This window comes from Diorhabda sublineata, chromosome 8, assembly GCF_026230105.1.
Source record: "Diorhabda sublineata isolate icDioSubl1.1 chromosome 8, icDioSubl1.1, whole genome shotgun sequence".
NCBI lineage: Eukaryota > Metazoa > Arthropoda > Insecta > Coleoptera > Chrysomelidae > Diorhabda > Diorhabda sublineata.
Genome location: NC_079481.1, coordinates 30,085,223 through 30,101,508, shown reverse-complemented (window position 1 = coordinate 30,101,508; position 16,286 = coordinate 30,085,223). Strand labels below are relative to the sequence as shown.

General features: G+C 35.6%; 1 protein-coding gene across 2 annotated transcripts in view; it reads left to right on the top strand.

The window, feature by feature from the left end:
* The window catches only part of LOC130447635 (uncharacterized), a 34,684-nt gene extending 18,415 nt beyond the window's left edge, over positions 1 to 16,269 (top strand). The window contains exons 9-16 of one of the 2 annotated variants that reach the window (XM_056784570.1): positions 5,472 to 5,584; positions 7,336 to 7,970; positions 8,025 to 8,277; positions 9,493 to 9,669; positions 9,729 to 9,870; positions 10,035 to 10,279; positions 10,340 to 10,638; positions 14,584 to 16,269. In XM_056784570.1, the coding sequence (XP_056640548.1) occupies positions 5,472 to 5,584; positions 7,336 to 7,970; positions 8,025 to 8,277; positions 9,493 to 9,669; positions 9,729 to 9,870; positions 10,035 to 10,279; positions 10,340 to 10,603 (1,829 nt within the window). In that variant the 3' untranslated portion in view covers positions 10,604 to 10,638; positions 14,584 to 16,269. Of the gene's footprint in view, positions 1 to 5,471; positions 5,585 to 7,335; positions 7,971 to 8,024; positions 8,278 to 9,492; positions 9,670 to 9,728; positions 9,871 to 10,034; positions 10,280 to 10,339 lie in introns of both variants that reach the window. The other variant, XM_056784571.1, reaches the window with a different exon arrangement.
* Positions 16,270 to 16,286: the final 17 nt, after the last annotated feature.

The window sequence follows — 16,286 nt, the reverse complement described above, 5'->3', positions numbered from 1 at the left end:
ACATCGTGGCTACCATCGAGACTACGCTGTGGTGGAATTTGAACTTCCAGCCACTCTATTCGCCGGATCTATTTCTTTAGGACTCCATTATCTTCTCTATAATAAAAAACGGCGTAAAAGTACTTGAAAAACGGTCATTAGAGTGCGTCCTGACATCGTGGCTACCATCGAGACTACGCTGTGGTGGAATTTGAACTTCCAGCCACTCTATTCGCCGGATCTATTTCTTTAGGACTCCATTATCTTCTCTATAATAAAAAACGGCGTAAAAGTACTTGAAAAACGGTCATTAGAGTGCGTCCTGACATCGTGGCTACCATCGAGACTACGCTGTGGTGGAATTTGAACTTCTAGCCACTCTATTCGCCGGATCTATTTCTTTAGGACTCCATTATCTTCTCTATAATAAAAAACGGCGTAAAAGTACTTGAAAAACGGTCATTAGAGTGCGTCCTGACATCGTGGCTACCATCGAGACTACGCTGTGGTGGAATTTGAACTTCCAGCCACTCTATTCGCCGGATCTATATCTTTAGGGCTCCATAATCTTCTCTATAATAAAAAACGGCGTAAAAGTACTTGAAAAATGGTCATTAGAGTGCGTCCTGACATCGTGGCTACCATCGAGACTACTCTGTGGTGGAATTTGAACTTCCAGCCACTCTATTCGCCGGATCTATATCTTTAGGACTCCATGATCTTCTCTATAATAAAAAACGGCGTAAAAGTACTTGAAAAACGGTCATTAGAGTGCGTCCTGACATCGTCGCTATCATCGAGGCTACGCTGTGGTGGAATTTGAACTTCCAGCCACTCTATTCGCCGGATCTATTTATTTAGGACTCCATTATCTTCTCTATAATAAAAAACGGCGTAAAAGTACTTGAAAAACGGTCATTAGAGTGCGTCCTGACATCGTGGCTACCATCGAGACTACGCTGTGGTGGAATTTGAACTTCCAGCCACTCTATTCGCCGGATCTATATCTTTAGCACTCCATGATCTTCTCTATAATAAAAAACGGCGTAAAAGTACTTGAAAAACGGTCATTAGAGTGCGTCCTGACATCGTCGCTATCATCGAGGCTACGCTGTGGTGGAATTTGAACTTCCAGCCACTCTATTCGCCGGATCTATTTATTTAGGACTCCATTATCTTCTCTATAATAAAAAACGGCGTAAAAGTACTTGAAAAACGGTCATTAGAGTGCGTCCTGACATCGTGGCTACCATCGAGACTACGCTGTGGTGGAATTTGAACTTCCAGCCACTCTATTCGCCGGATCTATATCTTTAGCACTCCATGATCTTCTCTATAATAAAAAACGGCGTAAAAGTACTTGTAAAATGGTCATTAGAGTGCGTCCTGACATCGTCGCTATCATCGAGGCTACGCTGTGGTGGAATTTGAACTTCCAGCCACTCTATTCGCCGGATCTATTCCGTTAGGACTCCATAATCTTCTCTATAATAAAAAACGGCGTAAAAGTACTTGAAAAACGGTCATTAGAGTGCGTCCTGACATCGTCGCTATCATCGAGGCTACGCTGTGGTGGAATTTGAACTTCCAGCCACTCTATTCGCCGGATCTATTTCTTTAGGACTCCATTATCTTCTCTATAATAAAAAACGGCGTAAAAGTACTTGAAAAACGGTCATTAGAGTGCGTCCTGACATCGTGGCTACCATCGAGACTACGCTGTGGTGGAATTTGAACTTCCAGCCACTCTATTCGCCGGATCTATATCTTTAGCACTCCATGATCTTCTCTATAATAAAAAACGGCGTAAAAGTACTTGAAAAACGGTCATTAGAGTGCGTCCTGACATCGTCGCTATCATCGAGGCTACGCTGTGGTGGAATTTGAACTTCCAGCCACTCTATTCGCCGGATCTATTTATTTAGGACTCCATTATCTTCTCTATAATAAAAAACGGCGTAAAAGTACTTGAAAAACGGTCATTAGAGTGCGTCCTGACATCGTGGCTACCATCGAGACTACGCTGTGGTGGAATTTGAACTTCCAGCCACTCTATTCGCCGGATCTATTTCTTTAGGACTCCATTATCTTCTCTATAATAAAAAACGGCGTAAAAGTACTTGAAAAACGGTCATTAGAGTGCGTCCTGACATCGTGGCTACCATCGAGACTACGCTGTGGTGGAATTTGAACTTCCAGCCACTCTATTCGCCGGATCTATATCTTTAGCACTCCATGATCTTCTCTATAATAAAAAACGGCGTAAAAGTACTTGTAAAATGGTCATTAGAGTGCGTCCTGACATCGTCGCTATCATCGAGGCTACGCTGTGGTGGAATTTGAACTTCCAGCCACTCTATTCGCCGGATCTATATCTTTAGCACTCCATAATCTTCTCTATAATAAAAAACGGCGTAAAAGTACTTGAAAAACGGTCATTAGAGTGCGTCCTGACATCGTGGTTACCATCGAGGCTACGCTGTGGTGGAATTTGAACTTCCAGCCACTCTATTCGCCGGATCTATTCCGTTAGGACTCCATAATCTTCTCTATAATAAAAAACGGCGTAAAAGTACTTGAAAAACGGTCATTAGAGTGCGTCCTGACATCGTCGCTATCATCGAGGCTACGCTGTGGTGGAATTTGAACTTCCAGCCACTCTATTCGCCGGATCTATTTCTTTAGGACTCCATTATCTTCTCTATAATAAAAAACGGCGTAAAAGTACTTGAAAAACGGTCATTAGAGTGCGTCCTGACATCGTGGCTACTATCGAGGCTACGCTGTGGTGGAATTTGAACTTCCAGCCACTCTATTCGCCGGATCTATATCTTTAGCACTCCATGATCTTCTCTATAATAAAAAACGGCGTAAAAGTACTTGTAAAATGGTCATTAGAGTGCGTCCTGACATCGTCGCTATCATCGAGGCTACGCTGTGGTGGAATTTGAACTTCCAGCCACTCTATTCGCCGGATCTATATCTTTAGGACTCCATGATCTTCTCTATAATAAAAAACGGCGTAAAAGTACTTGAAAAACGGTCATTAGAGTGCGTCCTGACATCGTGGCTACCATCGAGGCTACGCTGTGGTGGAATTTGAACTTCCAGCCACTATATTCGCCGGATCTATATCTTTAGGACTCCATTATCTTCTCTATAATAAAAAACGGCGTAAAAGTACTTGAAAAACGGTCATTAGAGTGCGTCCTGACATCGTGGCTACCATCGAGGCTACGCTGTGGTGGAATTTGAACTTCCAGCCACTCTATTCGCCGGATCTATATCTTTAGGACTCCATGATCTTCTCTATAATAAAAAACGGCGTAAAAGTACTTGAAAAACGGTCATTAGAGTGCGTCCTGACATCGTGGCTACCATCGAGGCTACGCTGTGGTGGAATTTGAACTTCCAGCCACTCTATTCGCCGGATCTATATCTTTAGGACTCCATGATCTTCTCTATAATAAAAAACGGCGTAAAAGTACTTGAAAAACGGTCATTAGAGTGCGTCCTGACATCGTGGCTACCATCGAGGCTACTCTGTGGTGGAATTTGAACTTCCAGCCACTCTATTCGCCGGATCTATATCTTTAGGACTCCATGATCTTCTCTATAATAAAAAACGGCGTAAAAGTACTTGGAAAACGGTCATTAGAGTGCGTCCTGACATCGTGGCTACCATCGAGGCTACGCTGTGGTGGAATTTGAACTTCCAGCCACTCTATTCGCCGGATCTATATCTTTAGGACTCCATGATCTTCTCTATAATAAAAAACGGCGTAAAAGTACTTGAAAAACGGTCATTAGAGTGCGTCCTGACATCGTGGCTACCATCGAGGCTACTCTGTGGTGGAATTTGAACTTCCAGCCACTCTATTCGCCGGATCTATATCTTTAGGACTCCATGATCTTCTCTATAATAAAAAACGGCGTAAAAGTACTTGGAAAACGGTCATTAGAGTGCGTCCTGACATCGTGGCTACCATCGAGGCTACGCTGTGGTGGAATTTGAACTTCCAGCCACTCTATTCGCCGGATCTATATCTTTAGGACTCCATGATCTTCTCTATAATAAAAAACGGCGTAAAAGTACTTGAAAAACGGTCATTAGAGTGCGTCCTGACATCGTGGCTACCATCGAGGCTACGCTGTGGTGGAATTTGAACTTCCAGCCACTCTATTCGCCGGATCTATATCTTTAGGACTCCATGATCTTCTCTATAATAAAAAACGGCGTAAAAGTACTTGAAAAACGGTCATTAGAGTGCGTCCTGACATCGTGGCTATCATCGAGGCTACCCTGAGGTAGAATTTGAGCTTCCAGCCACCTCATTCGCCGGATCTGTCTCTCTATGAATCCATTATCTCGCCAAAAATCGAAAACTTCGTGAAATTTTGTATCGATAGAGGACATCCAAGCATCTACGATGATCTAGGATGTTCTAACCTCTCCGATCCTCCTAAATTTCAACATTTGAAATGTTTTTTGTCAAAAACCACATCTAACAGACACTAATCGATAACTTAACCTCACTTTAACTGATACTACGCTACAGTATCGAAACAAGGTTAATTAGTTTGAATTTCCCGCGTCTTAAATTAACCAACAACAATACTGTCAATTGTCATTTCACTCTTGTCAAATTTATAAGTTGCGTTTTTTGTTTGTGTCATTAAAACCGAATTGAAACTTGATGGAAACTTTGTACCATCAATGGTGATGGTAAAAAAGTAATTTGGATCCTGTTTGGGTCTCTGCAAGTTCATCGGTCTCGATTTTGATTGTTTACGAAATGATTTGACACCTTCGCAGGTGTGTTTAACGATAATGTGGATGAGTTTATCAAATTGGACTAAACCTGGATCTGTTACAACGTACTAAAGACCAAATGGTAGTCCAAACAGTTGTTTTTGCAAGGTGGATTGGTATTAAAGTGATTTTATCGAAGAATAAAGTTACGGCGACCCCATACGGTTACAAAAATATATAAGTGTGGAGTTTCCATGGACAATTCCACTATGAATTGCTGGATTAGCCGTTCAATTTACCAGATTCAATACTAAGTGACTATATGTTGTTTCGTCATCCGTAAAAATGACCCCTGGGAAAAATATTCGATTCCAAATATGCAAAAAATATTTATTTTAATAATTACAACGAATTTTATTTTTTTAAACCGATAAAAAATGTGAAAAGTTCTCTAGAAAGTGTATAGAATTCAAAATAGACCAGTTCGATATCAATAAAATGATTTTTTTTTGTTCCAAAACATATGTTTTTATCAGTTATCCCTCGTATTTATCAAAAAAATTATTTATGTGTCACTTTAACTCCCTAGGGTATTAAAATTTCGAGAACAGAAGTGGTGTGTTTTTGAATTCGACTAACCCTCGTATATTGTCTATGAAATATCGCGATAACCTTGATGTTGACCTTGAATTTGTTCTAAGGCCATAAAATAGGTAAATGGATCTTGTTTTATTTAAAGGTTCGGCCAATACGAGCGTTAGCGATGGCCCTACAAGCCCTATTGTTAATCAAGAGGGTCTGTTCGATCACGAACAGGATAATGTCGATTCCCTCAGAACTCTATTGATCGAAGTAAGTATTACACGCAACAAATGTCATTTTTTTTTTTTTTTTTCATCGAAATGGTACTTTTATTTATTTATTTCCGCCTCCTCACATGTCACATTAAATTTTGAAATGATAAAAATATTTTTTTTCAGTGTACATTCTTAAGAATCATGTACATCTAATTTAAAATATATTGATATGTTTCCTGCGTTACTTCTCCGGAATAAAATTAAACGTGGCAACCTTGGATATAAGTTTAATCTATTTTGTGGTAACTGGTGATCTAGATTTTCTTTTGTTTACATTTTATGGCGGAAGTTTAAAGTTGATGATAAATAAACAAAATGGAAATTCAATTTCGAAATTTAATGTTTATATTTCAAAATTTCACTAATAATGATCAATCGCCTATTTATTAACATTTAAATTATTCAATTCTCGTTAATTCAAATTCTAACCTCTAATAAATCGTCGTTTAATTACAAATAGAATTAGTTGCAGCGTTGTCATGTTTCAATTATATCACGGTCGAATATATTGAATTTGAAATAAAATGAGATTTTTAAATATTTCAAAAACCGTTTGTTCTCAATATTTTTGTCAAAAAAATATTTTTTATTTTTTTTCCAAGATATGACGTCATTTGAGTAGCCCTGACAATTTTTCGTCAAAAATTTTTTCGACAATTATACAACTGTAATAAATGGCACTGCATCGATTTTAAAAAATGGTATTTGAAAAAAAAAATCTAATCAAATCTACACTGAAAAAAATGTTACAAATATAAAAACTTGTGTTTAAAGCATCATAATAATTTTTTTTAAGCGTGACAACAATGCCACCATACTAAACTTGCTAATGATGAGAAAAAAGGGCGTAACTCCCTCACAAGGAGCCGTTGACGTTGGTAAGGAGGCCCAGCGACCTCCCTATTAGGGCTAGTCTACTACAGGTGGAGCCGGTGCAAGGAACGGATCATTTTTATGAATGGCCGAGGATTGAATGAGTCCAAATGAGGTTCCAAGGGTCCTGTAACAGTAGGGACCAAAACCAACAAGAACCACGGAATCTACTATGCCCAAAGCACCCGGTTCCTATCTATATCGAGTTAGACCAAGGCTGTAACCCTCCTTACAAGGCTTCCAACCTAAATGGTTCGTGTCAATCTTGTTAAGAGACCAACAGCCCCCTATCAATTAACGAATTGGTTTCGAAAGCACATGGAGGAGGTTCCGTAGTAGCTATGCGGAAGCCGGTGCCAGGAACCGTTCATTTTTATGAACTTAGCTCAAGTTAATCAGGTGCAATTCCAAGGAACCATCACAAATCCTTTTCTTACCCTTGAATTCTTTGGAAAAATAATAACCACGGAACTGCTTTTGACATGGTTTGACTCCATATGGTACGAGAAGGAAGATCAAGGTTGTAGAGACGTTTTAGGGCTTAACAATCCCGGTTCTAAGGTTGCCTCGACATTCAACCCTCCTTCCAAAGCTTCCAACTTGATGGTTTGAGTAAATTTCAACAAATTTGAAGCAAAAGCCTTGAAACTGCATCCGAAGAACCCTATACCGGTCCCCCGGATGAACCGCTGCTCGGTTTCGTTGGCGAGGTGACTGGGGGGAAACTTCTACGACTTGGGAATACATAAGTTGGAGTAAAAAGTGTGAATTAATAAGAATTTATAATTTTTTCTATTTGTAATTAATACGGGAAGTTTATTTTTAGTATAACGTTGTATTTACAGTATTTAATGAATCGAATTTAATTTTTAGCTGATGGAGCAGAATGGAGTGAAGCCGGACGATTCGGAAAAAATCGAACAAGCCGCCCAAAAATTAAAAGAAACCGAACGGAGTCTGTTGACGGCCAAAAAGGAAATCCAGACCTACCAGAACATGTTGGAGCAATCCCAGACCCAATACCAAGTGCTCGAAAAGAAATACAACAGAGCCAAACATTTAGTAAAAGAATTCCAACAGAGGGAGCTCGACATGCTGCACAGGGAAGATTTCTACCAACAGGTGTTGCAAGAAAAAGACACCGAATACAATTCGTTGGTGAAAAGTTTGAAAGATAGAGTTATAGCTCTCGAACAAGAGCTATTGGATACTCAAAGGAAAGCCGGCTTACCTATGACGCTACCGTACGATAATATCAACGTGAAACAATTAACGCCCCAAATGTCGCGCAGACAACCGCCCAAACCTCTATTCAAATCCCTCCGACCGGACTTTTCGGATACGGAAATGTCGGACGCCAGTCCGGACGACGATAAAACCGCCACCGTCGAAAGGAAATTACCGATCAAAGAGGAATTCGATCGAGCGGTACCGCCGCACGAATTACTCGACATATCGGCGAGTAAAAGTAAAGCGGAACTCGCCAATAGGGGAGCGCTAGCTAATAGGTGACGTTTACTCATAAAAATAATTCGCGTATTAATATTTTTTTCGCATTACAGGCAATTGCCGAGCGTCAAAAAAGGTTCGTTGAGCAACAGTAGTTCGGATTACGGTTTGGACGAAAGTTACAATTCCTCCGACGAAGTAACCGATTCGGTGTTCGCTTCTAACGACGTCAAACAATTGAAATCGTCGAATACGACGCGTCCGACGTCGTTTACCAGCGCTACGCAACAGTACGTTCAATCGCAATACGTAACGGCGCAACAGAAGAATCAAAATGGCGCGCACTACGCCGTTCAATATACGCAAGTGAGTTTATTTCATCGAATTAAACCGTACCACAGAATCGGTATGGTGTACCACCGGACGAATCGAAACAAACACCGTATACCGTGTCAAATCCTATAATACATTTAATTTTGATTAAAGTACCGGTCGAAATCGCTAGATTCGGTACTTAGAAGGTATAATTGGCGGCATTGCGCGTTTTAATAACTATTTCGAGAAAATTCCGTTAAAAATATCGATACCGAAGCCCTTTAAAGGAAATCAATTCACGATTTATTAAATTATACGGATTGTTTGTTTACATAAATGCCCTAAAGTAACCTTTAAATGTTTAAAATTATCATGAACGCAATTTTGGTTTGTATCGACCTAGTCCCCCGCGTCGGTTCAACTCGGTTCACATTGATTTTTTATAATCTTCGGGGGTTAATAACCGCTAAATTGAAAATACTGATCAATACCGATATATTCGGTACCTAAAACACATATCGATATATAATTAGAGCTAAAAGGAATAATTGGCAACACTGTGCATTGTAAAACCTCGACTCGGACCTGTTATTCGATTCTAGAACAAAATATCGGTGATCCGTAGGTTTTTCATTAAATTTTTTCTATTATTTGTATCGACCTAGTCCCCCGCGTCGGTTCAACTCGGTTCACATTGATTTTTTATAATCTTCGGGGGTTAATAACCGCTAAATTGAAAATACTGATCAATACCGCTCTATTCGGACCTTAAAAAACATATATCGATATATAATTAGAGCTAAAAGGAATAATTGGCAACACTGTGCATTGTAAAACCTCGACTCGGACCTGTTATTCGATTCTAGAACAAAATATCGGTGATCCGTAGGTTTTTCATTAAATTTTTTCTATTATTTGTATCGACCTAGTCCCCCGCGTCGGTTCAACTCGGTTCACATTGATTTTTTATAATCTTCGGAGGTTAATAACCGCTAAATTGAAAATACTGATCAATACCGCTCTATTCGGACCTTAAAAAACATATATCGATATATAATTAGAGCTAAAAGGAATAATTGGCAACACTGTGCATTGTAAAACCTCGACTCGGACCTGTTATTCGATTCTAGAACAAAATATCGGTGATCCGTAGGTTTTTCATTAAATTTTTTCTATTATTTGTATCGACCTAGTCCCCCGCGTCGGTTCAACTCGGTTCACATTGATTTTTTACAACCTTTTATTTATATAAAAATATTGTTGCAGGTACAAAAAACGAATCAATACGTTATGAATCAAAACGCGTCGACCAATCAAGCTCACGGCGGCGTGGTATACGCCAGTATCCAAAAAGAACCCAGTCCGGATCCGTGGCACGACAACAGAACCAACAATATGGCGGCGGTTTGTCCGCCGCCCAGTTTGGCCGAACAACTAAAACAGGTTAGCGGGGGGTTTGTGTTGAAAATATCCGAAATTTTTGAAAACGTTTGTTCGTTCAGGTGTTGGCGGAAAGGGAAAAGAGACTCGGCGGCGATAGCGCGACTAGTTCGACGGATGAACTCAACGATAGATCGAAAGATGATCCGGCGCATCATCTGTTGGAAGAGATTCGACAGGCGGTGAACGAGGCCAATTCTAAAGGTCAGTACACACGTTTAACGGCGGATCCCTTTCGTTATACGCGTATACAGTGAGTGCTTAAAAATTTTATCGTTCATTCATCACCAGTTTAATCATCCCTGATATTTAATTGGACAATTTTTTCCGAAACCACCCTGTATATAAGCGTTTGTTTGTTTTTGTAGTAAAGAAAGTTGTTCCCGTTACGTTATCGCCCCCAGGTAGCGCCCCTTGGCAACCTCAGACTCAGAATACGTCGCCGACTCCGCCGTCACCGTCTAGTCTGTCGTCCGGTTCGGTGTCGCCTTCGAGACACGATTCCTCTTGGGTAAACACCGATCTCAGTTTATCTTCTTGTAGTATAGCGAGCGATAAAAGAGGGCAGCACTACTGGCAATCCACCCCGATACTCGATTGGTCCAAGGATCAAGTAAATATCCGACGAAAATGATCGAATTTTTTATTTTTTTATTGTTTTTCCATGTTTTAGGTGTGCGGTTGGTTGATGGCGATCGGTATGGAACAGCACGTTTCGAAATTTGCCGAATTGCAAGTTAACGGAAGCGCGTTGTTGCTATTGAGATCGGCGGATTTCAAAATTTTGGGTATAACCAGCGACGACAAAAGTAGATTGAAACGTAAAATCAAAGAACTCAAATTGCAAGCCGAAAAGGAGAGGAAACAAGTGGAACGCGACCGAAAAGAAAAGGAAAAATTGCAGAAGAAGGCCGAAAAAGCAAATAAGAAAAAATAATTCGTAATTCGTTAAAGAATTTGGTTGATATCGAGGTATCAATAGTGCCATAAATTCGATCGTGGTGATTTGACGATCGAGTATTCGAATCGAGTAACAAACAGTATTCTCGTTACGACATTTTTAATACCGTACCATTTTTTCCGAACATTTTTCGATTCCCCCTCGTATATACGCATTTTTCAACAGAATTGCGACAATAATCTATATCTACTTTTCGTTTTCATTTATTAAAAAAAAGAAAAGAATTGAAAATAGGAAATAATTATTTCTATTCCGTAAAAGTAGTTCCGATACACCCTGTATGATAAAAAATATATAAGACACACACATATATACATAGATATTCGATTTACAGCATTTTTTTTCGAAAAATTCAAACGTAGAATCATTTTTTTTTTGATATTTCATTATAAATACAGGGAGGAAAATAAAATACGAGTAAAATTTATACAGTGTGTTTATATATGTGGGTAACTTTCTTATAATCAAGTTTTATAAAAAAAGTTATTCTTCATAAAATGTTCTGCATGATTTAAAATTTGGAATTCAGTTATCAAGTATTAAAATTTAGTAGTCGTATACGAGGTTTGTTCGAAAATATGGTTTGTTTTTAACAAAATTGAAATTTGTTTGGAAAAAAATTTTTAGAATCGAAGTTTACTCTCAAATATTTGTTATTTATTTTGAAAACTATTCAATACGACATTTTCTCTACGGAATTTGAGTTTGGAAGATTCGTTTAATTAATTTTGGGATGCCTTGGACTTTATTAGCACCAAGTAAACACCTTTTTTAGAAATTCCCTCGTAATTTTTAGGAAAATGTTGAAAATATCACAGGAATGAAGATTTGAGGAAAAAAATGTACCAGCAGATAACGTGAATACGTTGAAAATTTGAAAACAGAAGTTTTCCTGGAAATTCTTGACCTGCATGGTTGCCGGATTTAATCCCAGTCGATTTTTTTTGTGGAAATATCTAAAGAAAGTGGTAATTTCGAAAAAAATATGTTTTTACTATTGATAAACAACATTTGGGAATTAATTTTTTTTTAATAATTCGATTTTTTTGTTTTTTGAACAAAAATAAGATTTTTTCTGCGAACCTCGTATATAATTTCTTCATTTTGATATGTGTCGATTATATTTAAAGTTTTGGATCATGTAGAACAAATTCTATGATTTTTCATAGATTTCTATTAATCGACTTATTATTTTTCGACAAACCTCGTACACGATTTTTCAAAAAAATTTAACTGATAATTTTTTATACCAATTTTGTGAAATTTGCGCCTATTTAACTGGAAATTTTTTCCAAATTAATAATAACAAACAAAAATCGCATTTTTATACAAAGGTAGGTCAAAAAATGACTGAACTTGACTGGAAATTAGAAAAACTGCGTTATTTAGTTAATGTTGGGCAGTTATCGGTACAAACACATTTTGGGGCGGTCATTAAATATCATTTTCAGAAAAATCATTCTAAAAAACAAAATTAAACTTGATTCGCATGATAGTAAGTTTGCACTTTTTAGTTTTACCCTGTAAATGTTAAAGTATGACTTTTGTTGTAGATCAAATTTAAATACTTTCACAAAATAAACCGTTTTTCATAGAATTAATCATTTTTCTTTTTGGAAATTCCACCAAAAACGTCAAATTATACAAAAAAGATATAAATATTTTTCGATAAACCTCGTATACGACCAAAAAAAAATTATATTTGTTAATTTTGTATAGAATTCCATTTTTTTTTTCTAGAAACTTTTTTTCTAATACAAATAAAAAAATTCTCATTACGCGCTCATTATTATACAGAGGTAGATCAAAAAGTTTGTGATTTTCTGGTTGTGTGACTGCGTTTTTCAGTTTATGTTGGGCAGTGATTGGTACAAATACATTTTGGGTGATCATTTAATATCATTTTTAGGAAAAATCGTTACTAAAACCAATATTAGACTTGATTAATTTAATGGAAAGTTGGCATCTTTCAATTTCACCCTGTAAATATCAAAATACGTTTTTGAATTTTTTAAAAAATAATTATTAGCTGTTTTTTTACAAATTATATCATTTTTGAAAGATTTAATTATTTTCTTATTAAAAATTTCGCTAAAACATCACAGAATACAAGAAAGGTATGAAAATTTTTCTACAAACCTCGTATACAAAAAAAAAAATTTTGTGTAGAATTCCATAAAATTCGCATTTATTCAACCAGAATTTTTTTTTAGGGTATTGACGAAAAAAATTCGCAATAATAGTTTATATTTTATACAGGGGTAGGTCAAAAAGTTCGTAACTAAAAAAGTTATTCAGTTATTTTGAGCAGTGATTGGTACAAATACATTTCGGGGTGGTCATTAAATGTAATTTTAACTAAAATTATCATCCGAAAAATGGAAAATTTCCAATGTTAATATTTCAAACTACCTATAGTTTTACCCTGTAAATATTAAAATACGTTTTTGAATTTTTTTAAAAATCATTATTAGCTGTTTTTTTACACATTATATCATTTTTGAAAAATTTAATCATCTTCTTTTTGAAAATTTCACTAAAACATCAAAGAATACAAGAAAGATATGAAAATTTTTCGACAAACCTCGTATATGACCAAAATAATTTTATAATTTTGTATAGAATTTCATAAAATTCGCATTTTTTCAACCAGAAATTTTTTTTAGGGTATTGACGAAAAAAATTCGCAATAATAGTTTATATTTTATACAGGGGTAGGTCAAAAAGTTCGTAACTAAAAAAGAGTTATTCAGTTATTTTGAGCAGTGATTGGTACAAATACATTTCGGGGTGGTCATTAAATGTAATTTTAGCTAAAATTATCATTCGAAAAATGGAAAATGGAAAATTTCCAACGTTAATATTTCAAACCACTTATAGTTTTACCATGTAAATATTAAAATAACGACGTTTCTGATTCGTTATGAATCATCTTTGGTGTCATTTACAAAATACGCAGTTTTTTATAGATTTAAATAAACACCCTGTATATATTTTCGCGCTTTTATCTACGAGGGTTTTTATTTAAACAAAAAATCCCTTCCGGACTAAATATTTTCTTTTATGCACAGTTTTTATTATAATTAATTTCCATATATCATTTAATGTACCCCCCCCCATTCCCCCCTCATTTCCCCCCATTTTTCTTGTGTTTATTTGCTTCCAATTTTTCTATTTTTAAACAAAAATAATTCGAATACTGTTTGTTAACGAATTTAATTTCCCAACAACCATTTTCATATCGCTCGTCATACCACCCCGATATATACAGAGTGTTCAATGAAGAGAGTGCCAGAGTATGTAATTTTAATCGTTCCTCGACCTAAGTCACAATAAAAAATAAAAAAAAAATCACCTCCTTATAAAATGTGCTCGTTTTAGTATAGTCAACGTATACAGTGTGTCCCATCTATTATAACAAATAGTCAATATCAAAAATTTTTTTCTCGCGCACTAAAACGGCATCACACTGTATAAACTGTATATAAAAATAAATATGAATTGGAACGAAATGTTTGTCGGCTAGATTACGAGAGTTTTAGTGGTGGGATAGTGGCAATAAAACATCGAAAGTGTACTAACTCTAATATACCTTCGAACTCGGAGGTATATTAGAGTTGGTACACTTTTTTAAATTCTGCCATTACAAAAACTATTATATATATATATATATATATAAATATATATTTGAAGTGTGTATGTTTTAGAAACAAAATGTTTTTTGAAGTTCCTTCTATTTTATTCCGATAATTGTAACGTACGAGGTACGGTTATTAAATAAATGAACGTTGGTTGTGGTTACGGCTATACTGATTTGTATTAACACCAAATATTTCTCGCTTACTCATTATTTATACGTCCACTCTAATTTGCACTTAACTATTCACTAAATTATTCCAATTGCTAATTCCAAAACGTATTAATTTATTTAAACACACTGTTTATTTGTTTTTTAGCCGCCGAACGAGCGAGTATTTACACGAAAAAGAATTTCTCGATAATTCGGTTCTAGAAAGCGAACAAATAAATTTTCGAACAGGACCGGTTTCGCGGATCATGTCGTGGACGAGTTGGTAATATTATTTAATAACTGTACCTCGTATTATTTGCTTCTTTTTGTACAAAGTCTGACGGCTAATAGCGCGATAATAAAATATGTAAATTGGAAATTTCTAATCGTATCTTGTCTAAATAATAAAAAAATTTTTTTTGAAACATTTTTTTGTGTTTAAAGAACTACCGGATGCGCACAAATCTTTCCGGATAATATTTTTTTTTGATATATTTCCGTATTGACGTTTTTGATTATTTAGTAAATTAACCTCGAACCGTTATAAACTTAAATTTTTCCGTTACACACTGTATATATTTAGAAATTTCCGAAAAATAACCGTTACGTTCATATCAGCGCCATTTTTTATTCTGTTTTAAGTTAGGTTAAGTTTTAATTTATTCTCATTTTTTTTTCCAAGTATTTTATTGAGAGAATTTTAATACTAACGTTGTGATAATCACTTTTTTTGTAATTTTAAATTTTGTTTATTCTTTTTTTGTATCTTCGGTTCTTAAATTTTCATGACTGCTTCGCTGTAGTTGTACATCCATTTTGTTTTAGCTGGATATTTAACAAGCCAACGTTCCATTACATTATCTAACCAATCAGAAGATTCGGACAGATTGTTGTAGTTACTTTTCATTTTCTTCAATTTCCAGCACTGATGACATATGTCAACATTTGATGTCTGTCAAAACTTGATTACAGTCTATGTTATTAATTTAGGAACCAAATTGATACGAGTTTTTTTATTCAATTTGGTTATGTGATCATTGTAAAATATAAAATATGTTAATTTATTATTTTTTTATTTGCTTTTATTTTATATTTTATTATTTTTGATTAGTCTGCAATAATTTTATCGATATTAAAATAATTGGCAGCTTTTACTCTCCAAACTTCTTTTCTTATAATTTATTGTACATATTTTTCTATCATTTACCTTCATATTTATAAAAAAAAATAATCTCAATGTATTTCTGCAATATATATACGAGGACAAGGTAAAAAGTTTCTCACTCGGCAACTATAACACCCAATTTCCATTTCCATTTATTCAAATATATCCGAATAACAATCAACGAACCCTCGTATGTAAATTTAATTCTACGACACACATCTACAAATACGTTACAATCCAGTTTTTACATTAAAAACAATAAACGTAGCGTTTATAACGAATTTTCTATTAATTTACTTTTTTTTTGTAAAACTAATTATATACTTAGCAACAGAAACAAAAACTTCTATTATCTAATTGATCAATTGGAATGTTGAGAACTTCTCAAGTGATTATGTCAATAGATATGCCTGTTCTGGAACGGAAATGACGTAACGAGTAGAGGAGGTGCCCGCCATTTTGTTGAATGTCAACGTCAAAAGCCCAATGTCTTGTTACGTATTTCGGTCCCCTTTATTGCGGAAATATGATTTTTAAAATGTCGCAAATATAAATTGACTCATTTAATTTATTGTCTGTCTACTTTAAGAATTGATCAAAAATTTGTATACAAAAATATCTTATCTATTACCTACTCTGTAATATTGTATAATGATCAAAAAGGACAAATAAAATAGATAAAATGTTATTGTTTATGAGTTTTA